At 43.3% G+C, this 13,729-nt stretch overlaps 2 protein-coding genes across 3 annotated transcripts in view; both read right to left on the bottom strand.

The window, feature by feature from the left end:
* The window catches only part of LOC111648884 (uncharacterized), a 6,157-nt gene extending 3,192 nt beyond the window's left edge, over positions 1-2,965 (bottom strand). The window contains exons 1-2 of the mRNA XM_023398628.2: positions 2,887-2,965; positions 1,409-1,873 (exon numbers count right to left, since the gene is read on the bottom strand). Of these exons, the coding sequence (XP_023254396.2) occupies positions 1,409-1,855 (447 nt within the window). The 5' untranslated portion in view covers positions 1,856-1,873; positions 2,887-2,965. The remainder of the gene's footprint in view (positions 1-1,408; positions 1,874-2,886) is intronic.
* An 897-nt stretch (positions 2,966-3,862) lies between these two features.
* LOC147819785 (uncharacterized) lies at positions 3,863-8,952 on the bottom strand. Of its 2 annotated transcripts, none has more exons than XM_087171423.1 (3): positions 8,881-8,952; positions 7,684-8,223; positions 3,863-7,082 (listed from the first exon to the last, which is right to left on the bottom strand). In XM_087171423.1, exons 2-3 carry the CDS (start codon positions 8,203-8,205, stop codon positions 5,862-5,864), a joined length of 1,743 nt encoding a protein of 580 aa, XP_087027549.1. In that variant the 5' UTR covers positions 8,206-8,223; positions 8,881-8,952; the 3' UTR covers positions 3,863-5,861. The 2 variants fall into 2 exon arrangements, with proteins under 2 accessions (XP_087027549.1, XP_087027551.1); XM_087171425.1 differs by having other exon boundaries at positions 7,684-8,166; positions 8,881-8,947.
* Between the last annotated feature and the right edge of the window lie 4,777 nt (positions 8,953-13,729).

Genomic DNA, 13,729 nt, shown 5'->3' with positions numbered 1-13,729 from the left:
GGGGGGGGGGGGGGGGGGGGTACAAGAGCTCAGAGGAGGACATTAAGAAACAGGAAGATATGAACATGAACTAGTTCATTTTAATCTGTGTGTTGGTGAGTAAAGGAATGAAGTTTGATGCTGAACTCACGTTTCTTCTACACTGGTAAATAAACAGCTGCTAATGTTAGCGATGTAGCAACAGCAAAACTTATAAAAAGCTCCTTTAATGCGAAAGCCAGTGAACTAGGAAGACACTCAGTGGAGCACAAACTTCTCCCAAAGACACATTATAATGACTGATGAGAAGATTATAATCCTGAGTTAAAAAAGCCTCTAACAATGTTTAGGAAAGTGATAAAGAATAATCCTGGATCCTTGTCACCTAGATTTAATGTGCTCTTCCCTGATCAATCCCTCCACCAAGTTTGGTTCAAATCAATCATACTTTTTACATACTTCTGCTAACAAGCAAACAAACCAAGAAGAATAAGAACAGACATCACACCTTCCTACAGATGCCTCCAAATTCTCAAACCAACCGTCCAAAGATTTTGTTAATGTCACATAAGAGACAGACGCAGAAATAAAATCTATTGAGAGGCTGAAACGATGAATTTGAATTCATGCTACAAATTATTAACAATCTCTTGAGCGCTTAGAGTTTCTAAGATGTAACTTCATTGAACTTAATTGTCGAGGAAATTCAAATTTGACACAGCAGCAACAAAAAGAAGTAAGAAATAAAATAAGAACAGAAAGAGAATGTAAAATAAATGAGATAAAACAGAGACACTATATACAATATAAAAGGAGATAATTAAGTGTTTGAAGAGACAGTGAACTGACACTTGTTGCAGCTCTAGTTTCATTGTGCATTTTCCTGGAATCACAGGTTTGATGGACGTTATAGTTTTTTACAGTGAAACACAAAGATTTGGATCGATGACTAAAAGAAAACATGAGTCTCTTTCTCCTGAAAAGTCCTCAGCTCGTCTTCTTTGTCTCTGTCTGATCGGTGACTTTCATTAGAAACTGATCAGTGTTTATTGTTCTTACACGACATGTGACACTACTCAGAACTCCACTACAGTCAAAACCAAATATAAATGTAAGGTAAGCTCCTGTGTTCCCGCCATGTTGTGTGTGAAGAGTGCAGCTGCTTCCGGACTCTGTTTTCTGTCTGAAGCTGGTTCTAAACCGACCTGTTCAACTGATTCTGGGTCTCTGGTCTCTTCACAGCAGTCTGATGCTAATGCTAGCCATGTTAGCAAACGTCACTCACTTCACCTGAGATTCACTCTGTTGGTCACGTGACTTGTTTCAACATGAGCCCGGGAAAACAGACCAACACAAACACTTTGTATTTCTGATGCCACAAAAACCAGCGGATCAAACACGGACCCTCCATCAAGTCCTGAACACTGACCTGTAGACCGGCGGGACCAGCGGCCTCCAGGCTCCGATGCTCCTGGTTCTCCTCCGTCGTCCCGGTCTGGTCGTTAAAATCTGGATCCTGGTTCTCCTCCTTTATGCCGACCTTCTCCTGGTCAGGGTCGCTGAAATCTGGGTCCTGGTGTTCCTCTTTCACCGCAGTCTTGTAGTGGTCCTCATCGATGAAATCTGGATCTTGGTTCTCCTCCTTAATTACAATCTTGTAGTGGCCCTGGTCAACAAAATCCGGGTCCTGGTCCTCCTCCTTTATTCCGTTATTCTCTTGGTCATTGTCGATGAAATCTGGATCCTGGTTCTCCTCTTTCATCCCGGTCTTGAAGAGGTCCTGGTCGATGAAATCCTGGTCCTGGTTCTCCTCCTTTATGCCGGTATTCTCTTGGTCATGGTCAATGAAGTCCGGGTCCTGGTTCTCCTCCTTCATCCCGGTCTTGTAGTGATCCTGGTTGAGGAAATCAAACAGAAATGTTCTACAATGGTTCCTTTAAGAACATTCCTGTGTTCTACAGTAAAACTAAGACTTATATTTTAATTAAACAGGAAAAAGGAATTGATGAAATTGAATGATGTAATAAACCTGTCAAACATTAAATTAAGTTTTCTTCTATATTTTTCATTCTTCATTATCAGAGAATAGAAAACGACATTGATTCTTAAAGTAAAATCTAAACATGGACGTGGTTAAATACAGATGTGTAAAGGAGGTGGTGTGTGTGTGTGTGTGTTGGGGGGGGGTCATACATATATACATAGATAATTATGACATCTCAAAGAACAATTAGTTTTCCACTGTATACAGCACAACTTTCACCATCGTAGAACTTAAAGTGTTCATAAGAGTCCTCATAAGACTAAGTGGGGGTTGTGGGTGGAGTCATCCCAGAACCCATCCTGTATCCCCCCATAAGGAAGGTGGACCGAGCCCCTGTGTGTTTGGACCGGACTCTGAACTCTCACTGAACACTGGTCAGATCAGCTGACGACCATAACAGACACAAACACTGGCGGGAACAATCACTGCTGCGTGTGATTGTTGTTGGGCGCTTAATAAACGACTTAACTTCATACCTGAACAACATCAACCTCAGGAACAAAGATACACGAACACAGGAAGCAAATTAAAGTTCCTCGACAGACGCCGGAAGTCCAGTAACATACATTTAAGTTACGACCGGTTACAGGCGCAAATAAAACGTCTAATCGCTGAAGATAAAAACTTTGACATGAAATTTAAATCTAAATCTGTTTAACAACGAACACACCGGCCTCTGTTTGACTTTAAGTCTGTTGTCAAAGAACAGCGTCAGCTAGCTACGTTAGCTTCCGCCCGCCGAGCTAATGCTAGTTAGCTCCTCTTTTCTGACGCAGCGGAACAGGAAGTTGTTTCAAAAATATAAAACTGCCTCGGAAAAATGTAAAGTCACGGCCTCATTCACTGTATCATGTAAAACTTACCTGGAAAGGCCCGATTATCAGAACAGAGTTCGACCAACCCGCAGTCTTTACGCTGCAGGATGAAAACAGGAAGTCCCGACAAATACCAGTGTCCGGGTGAAACATGGAAGAGGAACATTGTTTCTGTTGTTACAAGTTCTGTGACACGATTAGAAATCTCAGCTATATCGCATGTCAAAGATTGATAACCACTCTCAATTATTCATATCCATAAACATTAATGATCCTGAATGAATCTTTCTCAATTATTAATATCATTCAAAAACAAAATAGTCAAATTAAAGATCTTGCTTTTTTTAAAATAAAAATAATTTGTTTTTATAATGAGAAATAAAATAATTTGGGAATTCACCATTTGCTCCACCAATCCTGAAGACACCTCAGTCAGTTACTCAGTTTTGACAAATAGACAAAAAGTGTAATTAAAAGTCTTTCTTTTTAGTCTTGAGTCTTAAATTAAGAAACAACTAAAATAGCAATCTGTAGAAGAGAAATGAGATTCTTTAAGTTGCAGCTTTCCATGTTAACGTGGGACTGTTTTGTCAGCTGTGGGAAATACAATCTTGTTACTGATGTTGGCGACTAGGTCGTTAGAAGAAAGGAAAACACTCTCCATCAACATGGATATATTTAGCATGTGAGTCAGTTGATGATGACGTGGAGGAACGTTAGGAGACGACACACAGTGAAGCTGTTTTGTACTTTTATGGAAAACTAATTATTCAGTGCAGCTGGAGGTCAGGTCTCACTCAGGCGTCCCAGCAGCTAATGAAACAGTCCTGAGGTCATTATGCTGCCAGGAGTGACTTCACTTTAATCAGCAGCATGTGTTTGAGACTACAGCAGTGATTACATGCAGACCGGCTGGAGGAGGGACAGTACAACCTGATGGGTGCACTGTTAGAGAGTTCATCATTTAAAATAATGATGTTTTGTGACTCGTCGTTACGAGTGAAAGAAGAAGCAGAGACCTCTGTTCATTTTTACAGATTTATTGAGTAAACCACATGATCAATATCTGATGCGTCTCAAAAAGAAAAAAGACTTAAAGTTGACTCCAGTCTCTGAAGCTCCTTTTCCACTGGATAGAATATTTTCAGCTCTTTATCTTCCCGTAAGAACAGCACTTTCCTTCGTTACATTTTCCTCAACAGCTGAAAGAGTGAACTTACGGCACGCACGGTATTACGCCGCAGCTGAAGCCGCAGGTCAGCTGAGTGATCCAGAGGAGCTAAACTTCTTTGTTTAGACGGTAAGATAAAGAGCTGAAAATATCCCCCATGAAGCTTGATTTGAACAGATATGGGATCTTTTCGGTGGATATATTTAGCCCCGCCCACAGCAGCTCCTCTCTCTGCTCCTGCACCGGTTCTCCTGCTGCTCCTCTAAACACACTGACTACACACAACAACCTCACACAACCCCAGCTATCCCTTTAAGGATGAAAGCGTGAAGCTGCAGACTCTAAATAAATTTCTAAAACACAACCACCGTCCACGGTCCGAACAGAGAGACAAACTCGACCGGCAGTGCGTGTTTTAAAAAACCTGATTATGCTGGATAATGTGGGTGTGAAAAGGGAATCAGAGTTACTCACACTGACACTGTCTTTCTGATCAAAATCTTACAGGCACTATAAAGGCAACTATCACAAGAAATCAAACACATCAGCACAATGACTATGTCACTAAATAAGACCAAAGCTTGTAGTGTATTAGGAAGACATTTCATTCCTTGTAGAAAACTCTTTAGAGAATTAAAGTCTGACCGTCACAGGTCACAACAGCTGGATTGAACTGGTTCAACTGGAGGGATTAGAGTGAAATAAACATGTGCACATTGTGAAAGAGACAGCTGATTCAGACACTCCCCACATCTCATTGGCTGATACATTATCAGTTTTTATATCACAATATCAAACTCATCATTCCCCTTATAAATTCTGTGTCAGTCAGGCCGTGGTTCGTATCAGTTACCAGCTTCAGTTAGTGGTTACCGTCTGAGACAGAAAGTCGGTCGCTGTCAGTGGTGTTAGTAATTACACCTCTTATTACTTTAACATGTAGCGTTCATAACTTATTATTACACCGATAACTCTGATATTAGTAAAGAGTCGTATCTGCCTAAGAAACATAAACCTAAAACCACTGACACAAATTATGGTCAGTTTCTGGTGACAGCCATTCGCCATGGAAATGCATTTTTTATGACATCGGGTCAACATACAAATCACTTTCCTTTTTGTCTTTGTTGGTTTTACTCACGTTCATATTTTTAAGTTGAATTCCTACTGAGAGACGCAATTTCATATTGTAGCAAAAGCTTTTTAATCCTTTTCAATTGTGTTACATTGGAGGTCAAAAAATGATTATTAGTCCATTTTTTTAGTTGAAAACTCTAAAATATTTAGAGTTAAACAATTTGAAAATGATCAAAGTTTCATTTTTAAACCAGGACATCTATTCCAGGTTCTGCTCCCACTGTCAGATGTAGTGACTCCCTCTGCCGTCAGCACACGTCGGTTTGGAAAGTCCGAGCGAATCGTAAGAAGAGAGACAATAAAAGGTTGTTGCCAGTGAAAATGCTGCATTCAAACACAAACAACCAGGAGATGAATTATCAACAGGAAGTGCAGTCTGTAAGTTACTGGGATAATACAGTGAGTCGGGTTCAGCACCTTTGTGAACATTATAATCTCTTACAAACTGTTTACATTTTGAGGTTGACCGGTCCAAGGTTTCAAAGAGCAAAAAAAAAATCAAAACTTTCCAAAGAGCTTTGACAAAATTTCTGTTTTTATCAAGCAACCTACCAACCAATCAGAGCTTGTCATACTCATGTGTCTCTTTACGGGGTTGGAGAAATGTGCTTTACATCCCAAACACCAGTGAAATCAGAGGTTTTTCATATGTGAACACATTTATTGCTAAAAGACATCAGGCAGGAGAAAACAGCTGAACTGGCGTTGAGTGTTTCTAACTAACATGGACACGTTGGTGGATTTTCAGACTGGTCGACCTGCTGAACGCTTTCCCACACTTATCACAGATGAAGGGCTTCTCTCCGGTGTGACTCCGCTGGTGATTTCTTAGATCCCCCGACTGTGAGAAAACGGCGCCACACTGGTCACAGCTGTACGGCTTCTCTCCGGTGTGGACGCGCTGGTGGACTATACACTGACTTGAAGATGAAAAAGCTTTGCCACACTGATCACAGACGTACGGTTTCTCTCCAGTGTGAATGCGTCTGTGGGATTTTAACTGACTTAAAGTCACAAAAGCTCTGCCACATGTGTCACAGCTGTGCGGTTTCTCTCCAGTGTGAATACGTTTGTGAGGTTTCAATCTACTTACAGTTGCAAAAGTCTTTCCACACAGGTCACAGCTGTACGGCCTCTCTCCACTGTGAAGGTGTTGGTGGGTGTGTAGCTCCTTCAGAGTCACATAAGCTTTCCCACACTGGTCGCAGCTGTACGGTCTCTCCCTTGAGTGAATGCGCTGGTGACGTTTTAAACTACAGGAAGTCATGAAAGCTTTCCCACACTGATCACAGCTGTACGGCTTCTCTCCAGTGTGAATGCGTTGGTGGGTTTTTAAATTACTTAAGCTAGTAAAACTATTCCCACACTGATCACACCAGTAAGGCTTCTCTCCGAGGTGAACACGCTGATGGACTTTCAGGTTACTTAACTTCATGAAAGACTTCCCACACTGGTCACAGCTGTGCGGTTTCTCTCCAGTGTGAACAAGTTGATGCCTTCTTAAACGATCTGCCAGAGAGAAAACTTTCCCACATGTGTCACAGCTGTACGGTTTTTCTTCAGAGTGAATGTGTAAGTGGGACTTCAGGTGATATAACCTACTAAAAGTTGCCCCACATTGACTACAGCTGTAGGGTTTCTCTCCGGTGTGAATGCGCTGGTGGTTTTTTAAACTGCTTATAGCTGTGAAGGTGTTCCCACAGTATTCACAGCTGTAGGGTTTCTCTCCAGTGTGAATCCATTGGTGGGTTTTTAAATGACTTGATGTTGTAAAACAGTTCCCACATTGGTCACAGCTGTACGGTTTCTCTCCAGTGTGAATCCTGCGGTGGGTTTTTAAATTACCTGAAGATGTGAAAGTATTCCCACAGTGGTCGCAGCTGTGCTGCTTCTCGTTAGTGCGAACTCTCTTCTGAGCCTTTGTGCATCTCTGTTTCTATGGTGACGGACAGACATGAGGAAAGAGAGAGAGGGAAGAGTTAGATCTCATGATGGAGTTGTCTATAACAAACACTTTGAGAACATCCAGAGACTAAAGCATCAGCTCTCAGGCATCAGATCAAACTGCATCATTTCTTAGACCCAACATACTTCAGGGCGTATCATCAGGTCTCCGGTCTTATGTCAGGGAGTTGGACTCTTTGCAGCTCAGGTATCAAATCTTAGTGTTTTTTTATTTTACTGATCACTTACGGAAGTTTGTTAAACTTAATACTTCCTGCTTGTTGAAAAGCAGACAAGCATATCTGATAGTTTTAATGCCTAAAGTCTGATAGCTGGTTCCTGAAGTCTGAGTCAGAATGACAGTAGTACTGGCAGAGTTAGGAGAACCGCCAGTAAACAAAGGGACTGACAGTTCTGACGGTTCTGACTTCGACTCCTACAGTCATTTTCACTTTTTAAATATGTACATCATGTTGCAGTTGTCAGGTTAAACCTACAGCTTTGAACATTATGTGTTGGATGATGTTTTTATCAAAATAAAATGAACTTAAATGAAAAGGTCAAACATGAATCCTCAAGCCCTGAACACTGACCTGCAGACCGGTGGGACCAGCGGGCTCGTTGCTCTGGTGGTCCGCGTCCTGGTTCTCCTCCGTCGTCCCGGTCTTGTAGTGGTCCTGGTCTAAGAAATCCGGGTCCTGGTTCTCCTCCTTCATCCCCGTCTTGTAGTGGTCGTAGTCTATGAAATCTGGATCCTGGTTCTCCTCCTTAATCACAATCTTGTAATAGTCCTGGTTAATGAAATCTGGGCCCCGGTTCCCCTCCATTATCCCACTGTTGTAGTGGTCCTGGTCGATAAAATCAGGGTCCTGGTTCTCCTCTTTCATCCTGGTCTTGTAGTGGTCCTGGTTGACGAAATCCGGGTCCTGGTTCTCCTCTTTCATCCCGGCCATGTAATGGTCCTGGTCGATGAAATCCGGGTCCTGGTTCTCCTCTTTCATCCTGGCCTTGTAGTGGTCCTGTTCGGTGAAGTCCAGGTCCTGGTTCTCCTCCTTCATCCCGGTCTTGTAGTGGTCCTGGACGGTGAAGTCCGGGTCCTGGTTCTCCTCCTTCATCCCGGTCTTGTAGTGATCCTGGTTGAGGGAATCAAACAGAAATGTTCTACATTGGTTCCTTTAAGAACATTCCTGTGTTCTACAGTAAAACTAAGACTTATATTTTAATTAAACAGGAAAAAGGAGTTGATGGAATGAATGATGTAATAAACCTGTAACTCATCTAATTAATTTTTCTTTTATCTTAAATCAGATCCCTCAAAACAAACCAGAGAAGCAAATGAACTAAACACCTCTGTCAAGATGCGTGTCCTCTGACTATAACTTGATCCTAACCCTGACCACCGAGAGGGGGCGCAACGGGAAACACAGACTTCTATAAAACACCGGAAGTCCCCTACAACACATTTAAGCTAATGCAACAAGTTACGGCCGGTTACAGGCGCAAATAAAATGTCAAATCACTAGAGAGAAACTTAAACCTTAAAGTTAAAGCTCTTAAATCCGTTTAACAACGAGGACACCGGCCTCTGTTTGACTTTAAGTCGTGGATGGTTCGTTCGTCTGTTGTCAAAGAACAGCGTCAGCTAGCTACGTTAGCTTCCGCCCGCCGAGCTAATGCTAGTTAGCTCCTCTTTTCTGACGCAGCGAAACAGGAAGTTGTTTCAAAAATATAAAACTGCCTCGGAAAAATGTAAAGTCACGGCCTCATTCACTGTATCATATAAAACTTACCTGGAAAGGCCCGATTATCAGAACAGAGTTCGACCAACCCGCAGTCTTTACGCTGCAGGATGAAAACAGGAAGTCCCGGAGTGTAATAACGTCCTGGTGAAACATAGAACAACACGTTGGTTCCGTTGTTACAACACGTTAGTAATCTCAGCTATACTGACCGTCAAAGATTGACAACCACTCTCATTCATTTATATCCATTAACATTAATGATCGTGGATGAACCTTCTGATGATTCAGAATTAAATTAATTTTCACCACTTTATCCATCTTCATTGTAGGAGTTATTTTGTGATTGGACCAGTGTTGATGTCAGGGAAAGAGTTAAGCAAGCTGACCTGTCACTGTTATTATTATTACCAATGATCTACTGGACACATGAATTTCCCCAAGGGGATAAATAAAGTATCTATCTATATATATCTACTCAAAAAACATGGACCAAGACAGGTCGATATCACAGTCATAATAACTGAAAGATGTAAATACATGATCATATTGTTACTATAATTTGTTGGTATTTCATGATACTGAATCATTGTCCAGCGCATTCTGTTGTCTTTGTTAATTTCACTTTTTTTATTGTGGAAAATTAAACAATCTTATTATATAGTATTTTAATGTTTTTCTTTGTCAAGATTGATCAGAAATACTTATTCATAACAAAAACTTTTAACGTTACTTCCAGTATATATATATATAAAATATAATCAAATGACTGTAAAGTTTATACTCTATACCCTTCCTTTGCAGGCCCGCGCCAACGTACACTTCAATCCGTCAGCTGACCATCACAGGTATAAAAAGTAGTTGCTCTGCTCACTCAGTATGTTAAAATAAAAAAAAGCAGGTATGAACAAGAAAACTGGAAAATGGCAAAGAGCTGGTCGACCAAGGAGCAAACCAAGTCACCAATGTTCTCCAGGATGTAGGCGCACGTGTTTCCTTGTTCAAGAAACATCATGACCACAGAAGTTATTGTACTCGGGCCTGAACACCTCAGAAACACATGATCTGATGATATACTTGCTCAGGATGGCATTACCTTCAGGTCACTGTTGACCAGGACGTGTCTTTTACTTCAGCCTTTTTCCACCTGACCATTACTGTCCTGTCTCGAAAGGAAGCTGAAAACCTAAAGAAATAAAACTTTATTATCAGGACGTCCCAATAACCGAGTGAAAAGCCTCCAGCTGATCCAACATGCTGCAGGTTTCTTCCTCTTTCTCTGGTATTTCTCACAGCTGCTGCACAATAACAGGCACAGTGTTTAACACTGAATTCAATACAATCTATCAGTCATTGAAATTGCCGACAAATGACGTTGTTCAGGGAAAGGTGAATCAGTTTCATTGATGACATGGAGGAACATTAGGAGACGACACAGAAGCTGTTTCATAGTTTAACGGAGAACTAATTATTGAGTGCAGCTGGAGTTCAGATCAAACCCGTCCTTCACTAGAAATACAGAAATCTAATCGTGTAACAGTTAAATTACTGAAACACACACAATAACTTTCATTTTACAATGAAATCGATCTCCGTCCAGAACAACACACACACACCTACTGAGCATGTGTGAGCCGGTGTCAACAGGAAGTAGATCGTCTCCTCTGCAGTAAATCCTCTGAAGGAGGAATAGCAAAGACAGTTGTAGCAGGAGTTTTCAGAATAAAACACAAACCCTGAGTTTTCAGAATAAAACAGGTCCAGCAGTTTCCAAACTCTGTTGGGGGGGGGGGGTCAGTACGACCTGATGGGTGCAGTAGGATTATCTTGTGAAAGAAGAAGCAGAGACCTCCATTCACTTTGACAGATTTATTGAGTAAACCATGAAGAATATTTCATGCAGAATAAAAGGTCAGAAAAGGTCAGTGTCTGAAAAATAGAACAACTTAAAGTTTAGTCCAAGTTTGTCTCAAAAATTAAAACAACTTAAAGACCAACGAACAGTGAAGTCCAGTCTCTCAGACCGAGGTCAGGAATCAGAGTTAGTCACTGAGAACACTGGCTTCTTGAATAAAAACTATCACTACTATATATCAGAACAGATCAAACATACAGTACAATGACAATGTTACTAAAAAGAACTAAAACATGTAGTGTAGCGGGAAGAGCACTTCATTCTTTATAGAAAACAGGAATTAAAAAAAGGAAAGTATAAAGTGGGTTTCAGCTGCTACAACAGTGAAAAATGTCTCATGTAGTTTCCCAGAGTCCAAAGTTTTGAGGTCAGGTGTGTTTCATTCTTCCGACAGCACCGAGGTGCTGCACATATAAAAGTACATGAGAGCAGGAAAGCAGCAAATCTTCATCTGATTCAACTGAACCAGGAAATGTTTGGAGTTTCTTCTTGACTCAGTAACTCTCAGAAATGAGCTTGACTAAATCTGTGTGTTGTTTCTGTGCCGGTCGCCACGGCAGCTCTCTGCTGCAATGACGCAAAGTGTTCTGGTGCTGCAGCAGATCAGTGACTGTTGTACAGACAACACACTGTCTGATGTCTGAGGGCTACACCCGTCATTACAGCTGCAGCAGGACGGTGGACGGAGAGGCGGGTGGTTCGCTCTGCAGTCTGTAAATTCCCTCGAGCAGGAAGGAGGCGACAGTGGCGACGTCCAGGAAATGTCTCATTTCACATCGATCAGACCAGTAAAGTCTTTATCATCCAGTGTGAGCATGTCAATGCTCATTTCGTTGCCTTGGCGTGCGTTCGTCACAGCTGTGCGGTTTCTCTCCAGTGTAGATGTGCCGGCGGGGGCATCAGGTCGTGTGACCTCCTGAAAGCTGCCTCACACCTACAGACCTTTCTGCGTGTGCCAGGTGTTGAAGCAGTCCCTCTGTGCCACAAAACACAAGGCCACTTCACAGGTGACGCAGTGAACGGGCGTCTTCCTGTGGCAGAGCACGCAGCACCTTCTTCCGGCGGTGCTCGCGTCCCGTTTGGGAATGTTCTGTCCGACCGTGAAGTAGCGCAGCTTGTGTGGAGCCATTGGGCCACAGGGGGCGATGTACCTGGAGTTTTTAGGTATAGAGCTGGACACAGAGCCTTTGTTGGCAAGCTCCTCGACGAGCGCCTGCCGGAATTCCTTCTGCGTCATGGCGGGAGCGCTCTCGCATTTTGTATACAGAATGTAGGCGTTCACCACAGCTATGTCCAGGAAGTGGTAGAAAAAGGTCCGGTACCACTTCCGTGTCTTGTGTATGACACTGTAATACCCAATGAGAGCGTCGGACAAGTCGACCCCTCCCATGTGTTGGTTGTACTCCCTGACTGGGGCGGGAATAGGGACGTCGGTCTTCACCCAGTTCCCCGCTCTCTTTACTCGTCTGTGGACGACGTCGCCGCTGTAGGCCTTGTGGATGGTGGAACACATGGCGACCTCTCGGGTGTCCATCCACTTCACGAAAAGCAGATCGCCGTCCCTGATCCACCTCATGGTGCCTCTGGCGGTGTCCCTGGTGAAATCGTTGGCCTGGTTCTTGGGGAAACCGACTCTGTTTCGATGGAAAGTGCCGCAGGCCCCGACCTTTTTGGCCAACAGGTCCTGGAAAAGGTGAGTACTGGTGTAGAAGTTGTCAACATAGAGATGATAACCTGTACCCAGGTTATCGAACTCCATGAGGGACATCACCGAGTCGTAGCTCATCCCTTTCCCAGTGACCGATGACTTGCCCTCATACACATGGAAATTCCACGTGTAGCCACAACTGGAATCGGCCAGTACGAACAGCTTGTACCCCCACTTCATGGGCTTGTTGCGGACGTACTGCTTCATGGAGATTTTGGCTTTCGACGCCACCATCCTCTCATCGATTGAAATGTGCTGACCGGGTTGGAAGTGCGTCTTGCAGGCTTTGACGATCTGATTGTAGAGCGGCTTTATCTTGCACAGACGGTCATACTCTGGCGTCCCCCTCTTGGCGTCATTCTTCTCGTCGTCCTTAATGCTGCTGATGTGTAGAGTTCGGCAAATGTTCAAGAATTTATTCCGTGATATGATGGAGGCCGGCAATGGGAAGTTGTAGAGTCGGGATCCTTTCCAGTAGTCCACCATGGCAGAGCACTTCACTAAGCCCATGTAAACCACCATTGCAAGATAGGAGAACAGGTCATTGACGGTGAGGTCGCGCCACGCTGTTTTACTCCCTTCCTGCTTCTTCGCACCGTACGCATTGGTGTTCTTCAACAAAGTCCTGAACACGGCGTCGGTAAAAAAGAGTTTGAAGAAATCTAGCGGAGTGCGAGCTTGCCTGGTTTCCTGCTGCGGCCCCGGCTGTCTGATGGGCATGAAGGCCAGTGCGGCGGGCTCGACATCCTCATCATCAACAGTTCTCCACGGCTGGTCTGTGTGGCTGAACTGAGACGAGGCCGACGACCTGGGTGATTTTCCCTTTCCACCCGCAGCATCGGAGTTAGTGGGTGTAGCAGAGGAGTGTTTACGCTTCAGCTTACTGCGCCGAACAGAGGACGAGGTTCCCAGAACGTCACGCTCACAGTCTGAGTCAGTGAAGTCACTCGCTGACCTAGAAAAAAACACCATACAATTATAAACTGAAATTGGTTCCAAAAATACAAAGTTATGTAAATCTAGACACAAGGAAGCTGCTCGTACCGCCACGGAGATCTGTCTATATAAGGAATCACGCCGCTCTGGTTTGCTTCCTTTTCCAGCCACACCCTGAGTTTGTTTATGTTTTTTTATTTCATTCTAACTTGCTCTCACACATTTCAACTATATCCTCGGCTCTGTGCGAGAGTGGCTGAAGTAAGCCGAGCAGCTTCCTCCATGAACAGAAGAATCGTAAGAATATCCCGTGATATCAAGTCATTCACAAGTCTCCATGT

Source organism: Seriola lalandi, unplaced genomic scaffold (genome assembly GCF_002814215.2).
Source record: "Seriola lalandi dorsalis isolate HSWRI2012SDOR001 ecotype SW California unplaced genomic scaffold, Sedor1 jcf7180002049675, whole genome shotgun sequence".
NCBI lineage: Eukaryota > Metazoa > Chordata > Actinopteri > Carangiformes > Carangidae > Seriola > Seriola lalandi.
Note: the sequence above shows the minus strand (reverse complement) of the source record. Positions and strands in the feature narration are given on the sequence as shown.

What these genes read in the sequence shown, in the direction of transcription:
- LOC147819785 (XM_087171423.1), bottom strand. Translation starts at nt 8,205, where the DNA reads ATGAAGGAGGAGAACCAGGACCCGGACTTCACCGTCCAGGACCACTAC. An exon ending in CTGGTCCCACCGGTCTGCAG is followed by an intron (nt 7,083 to 7,683) that starts GTCAGTGTTCAG and finishes CCGTCACCATAG; the next exon opens with AAACAGAGATGCACAAAGGC.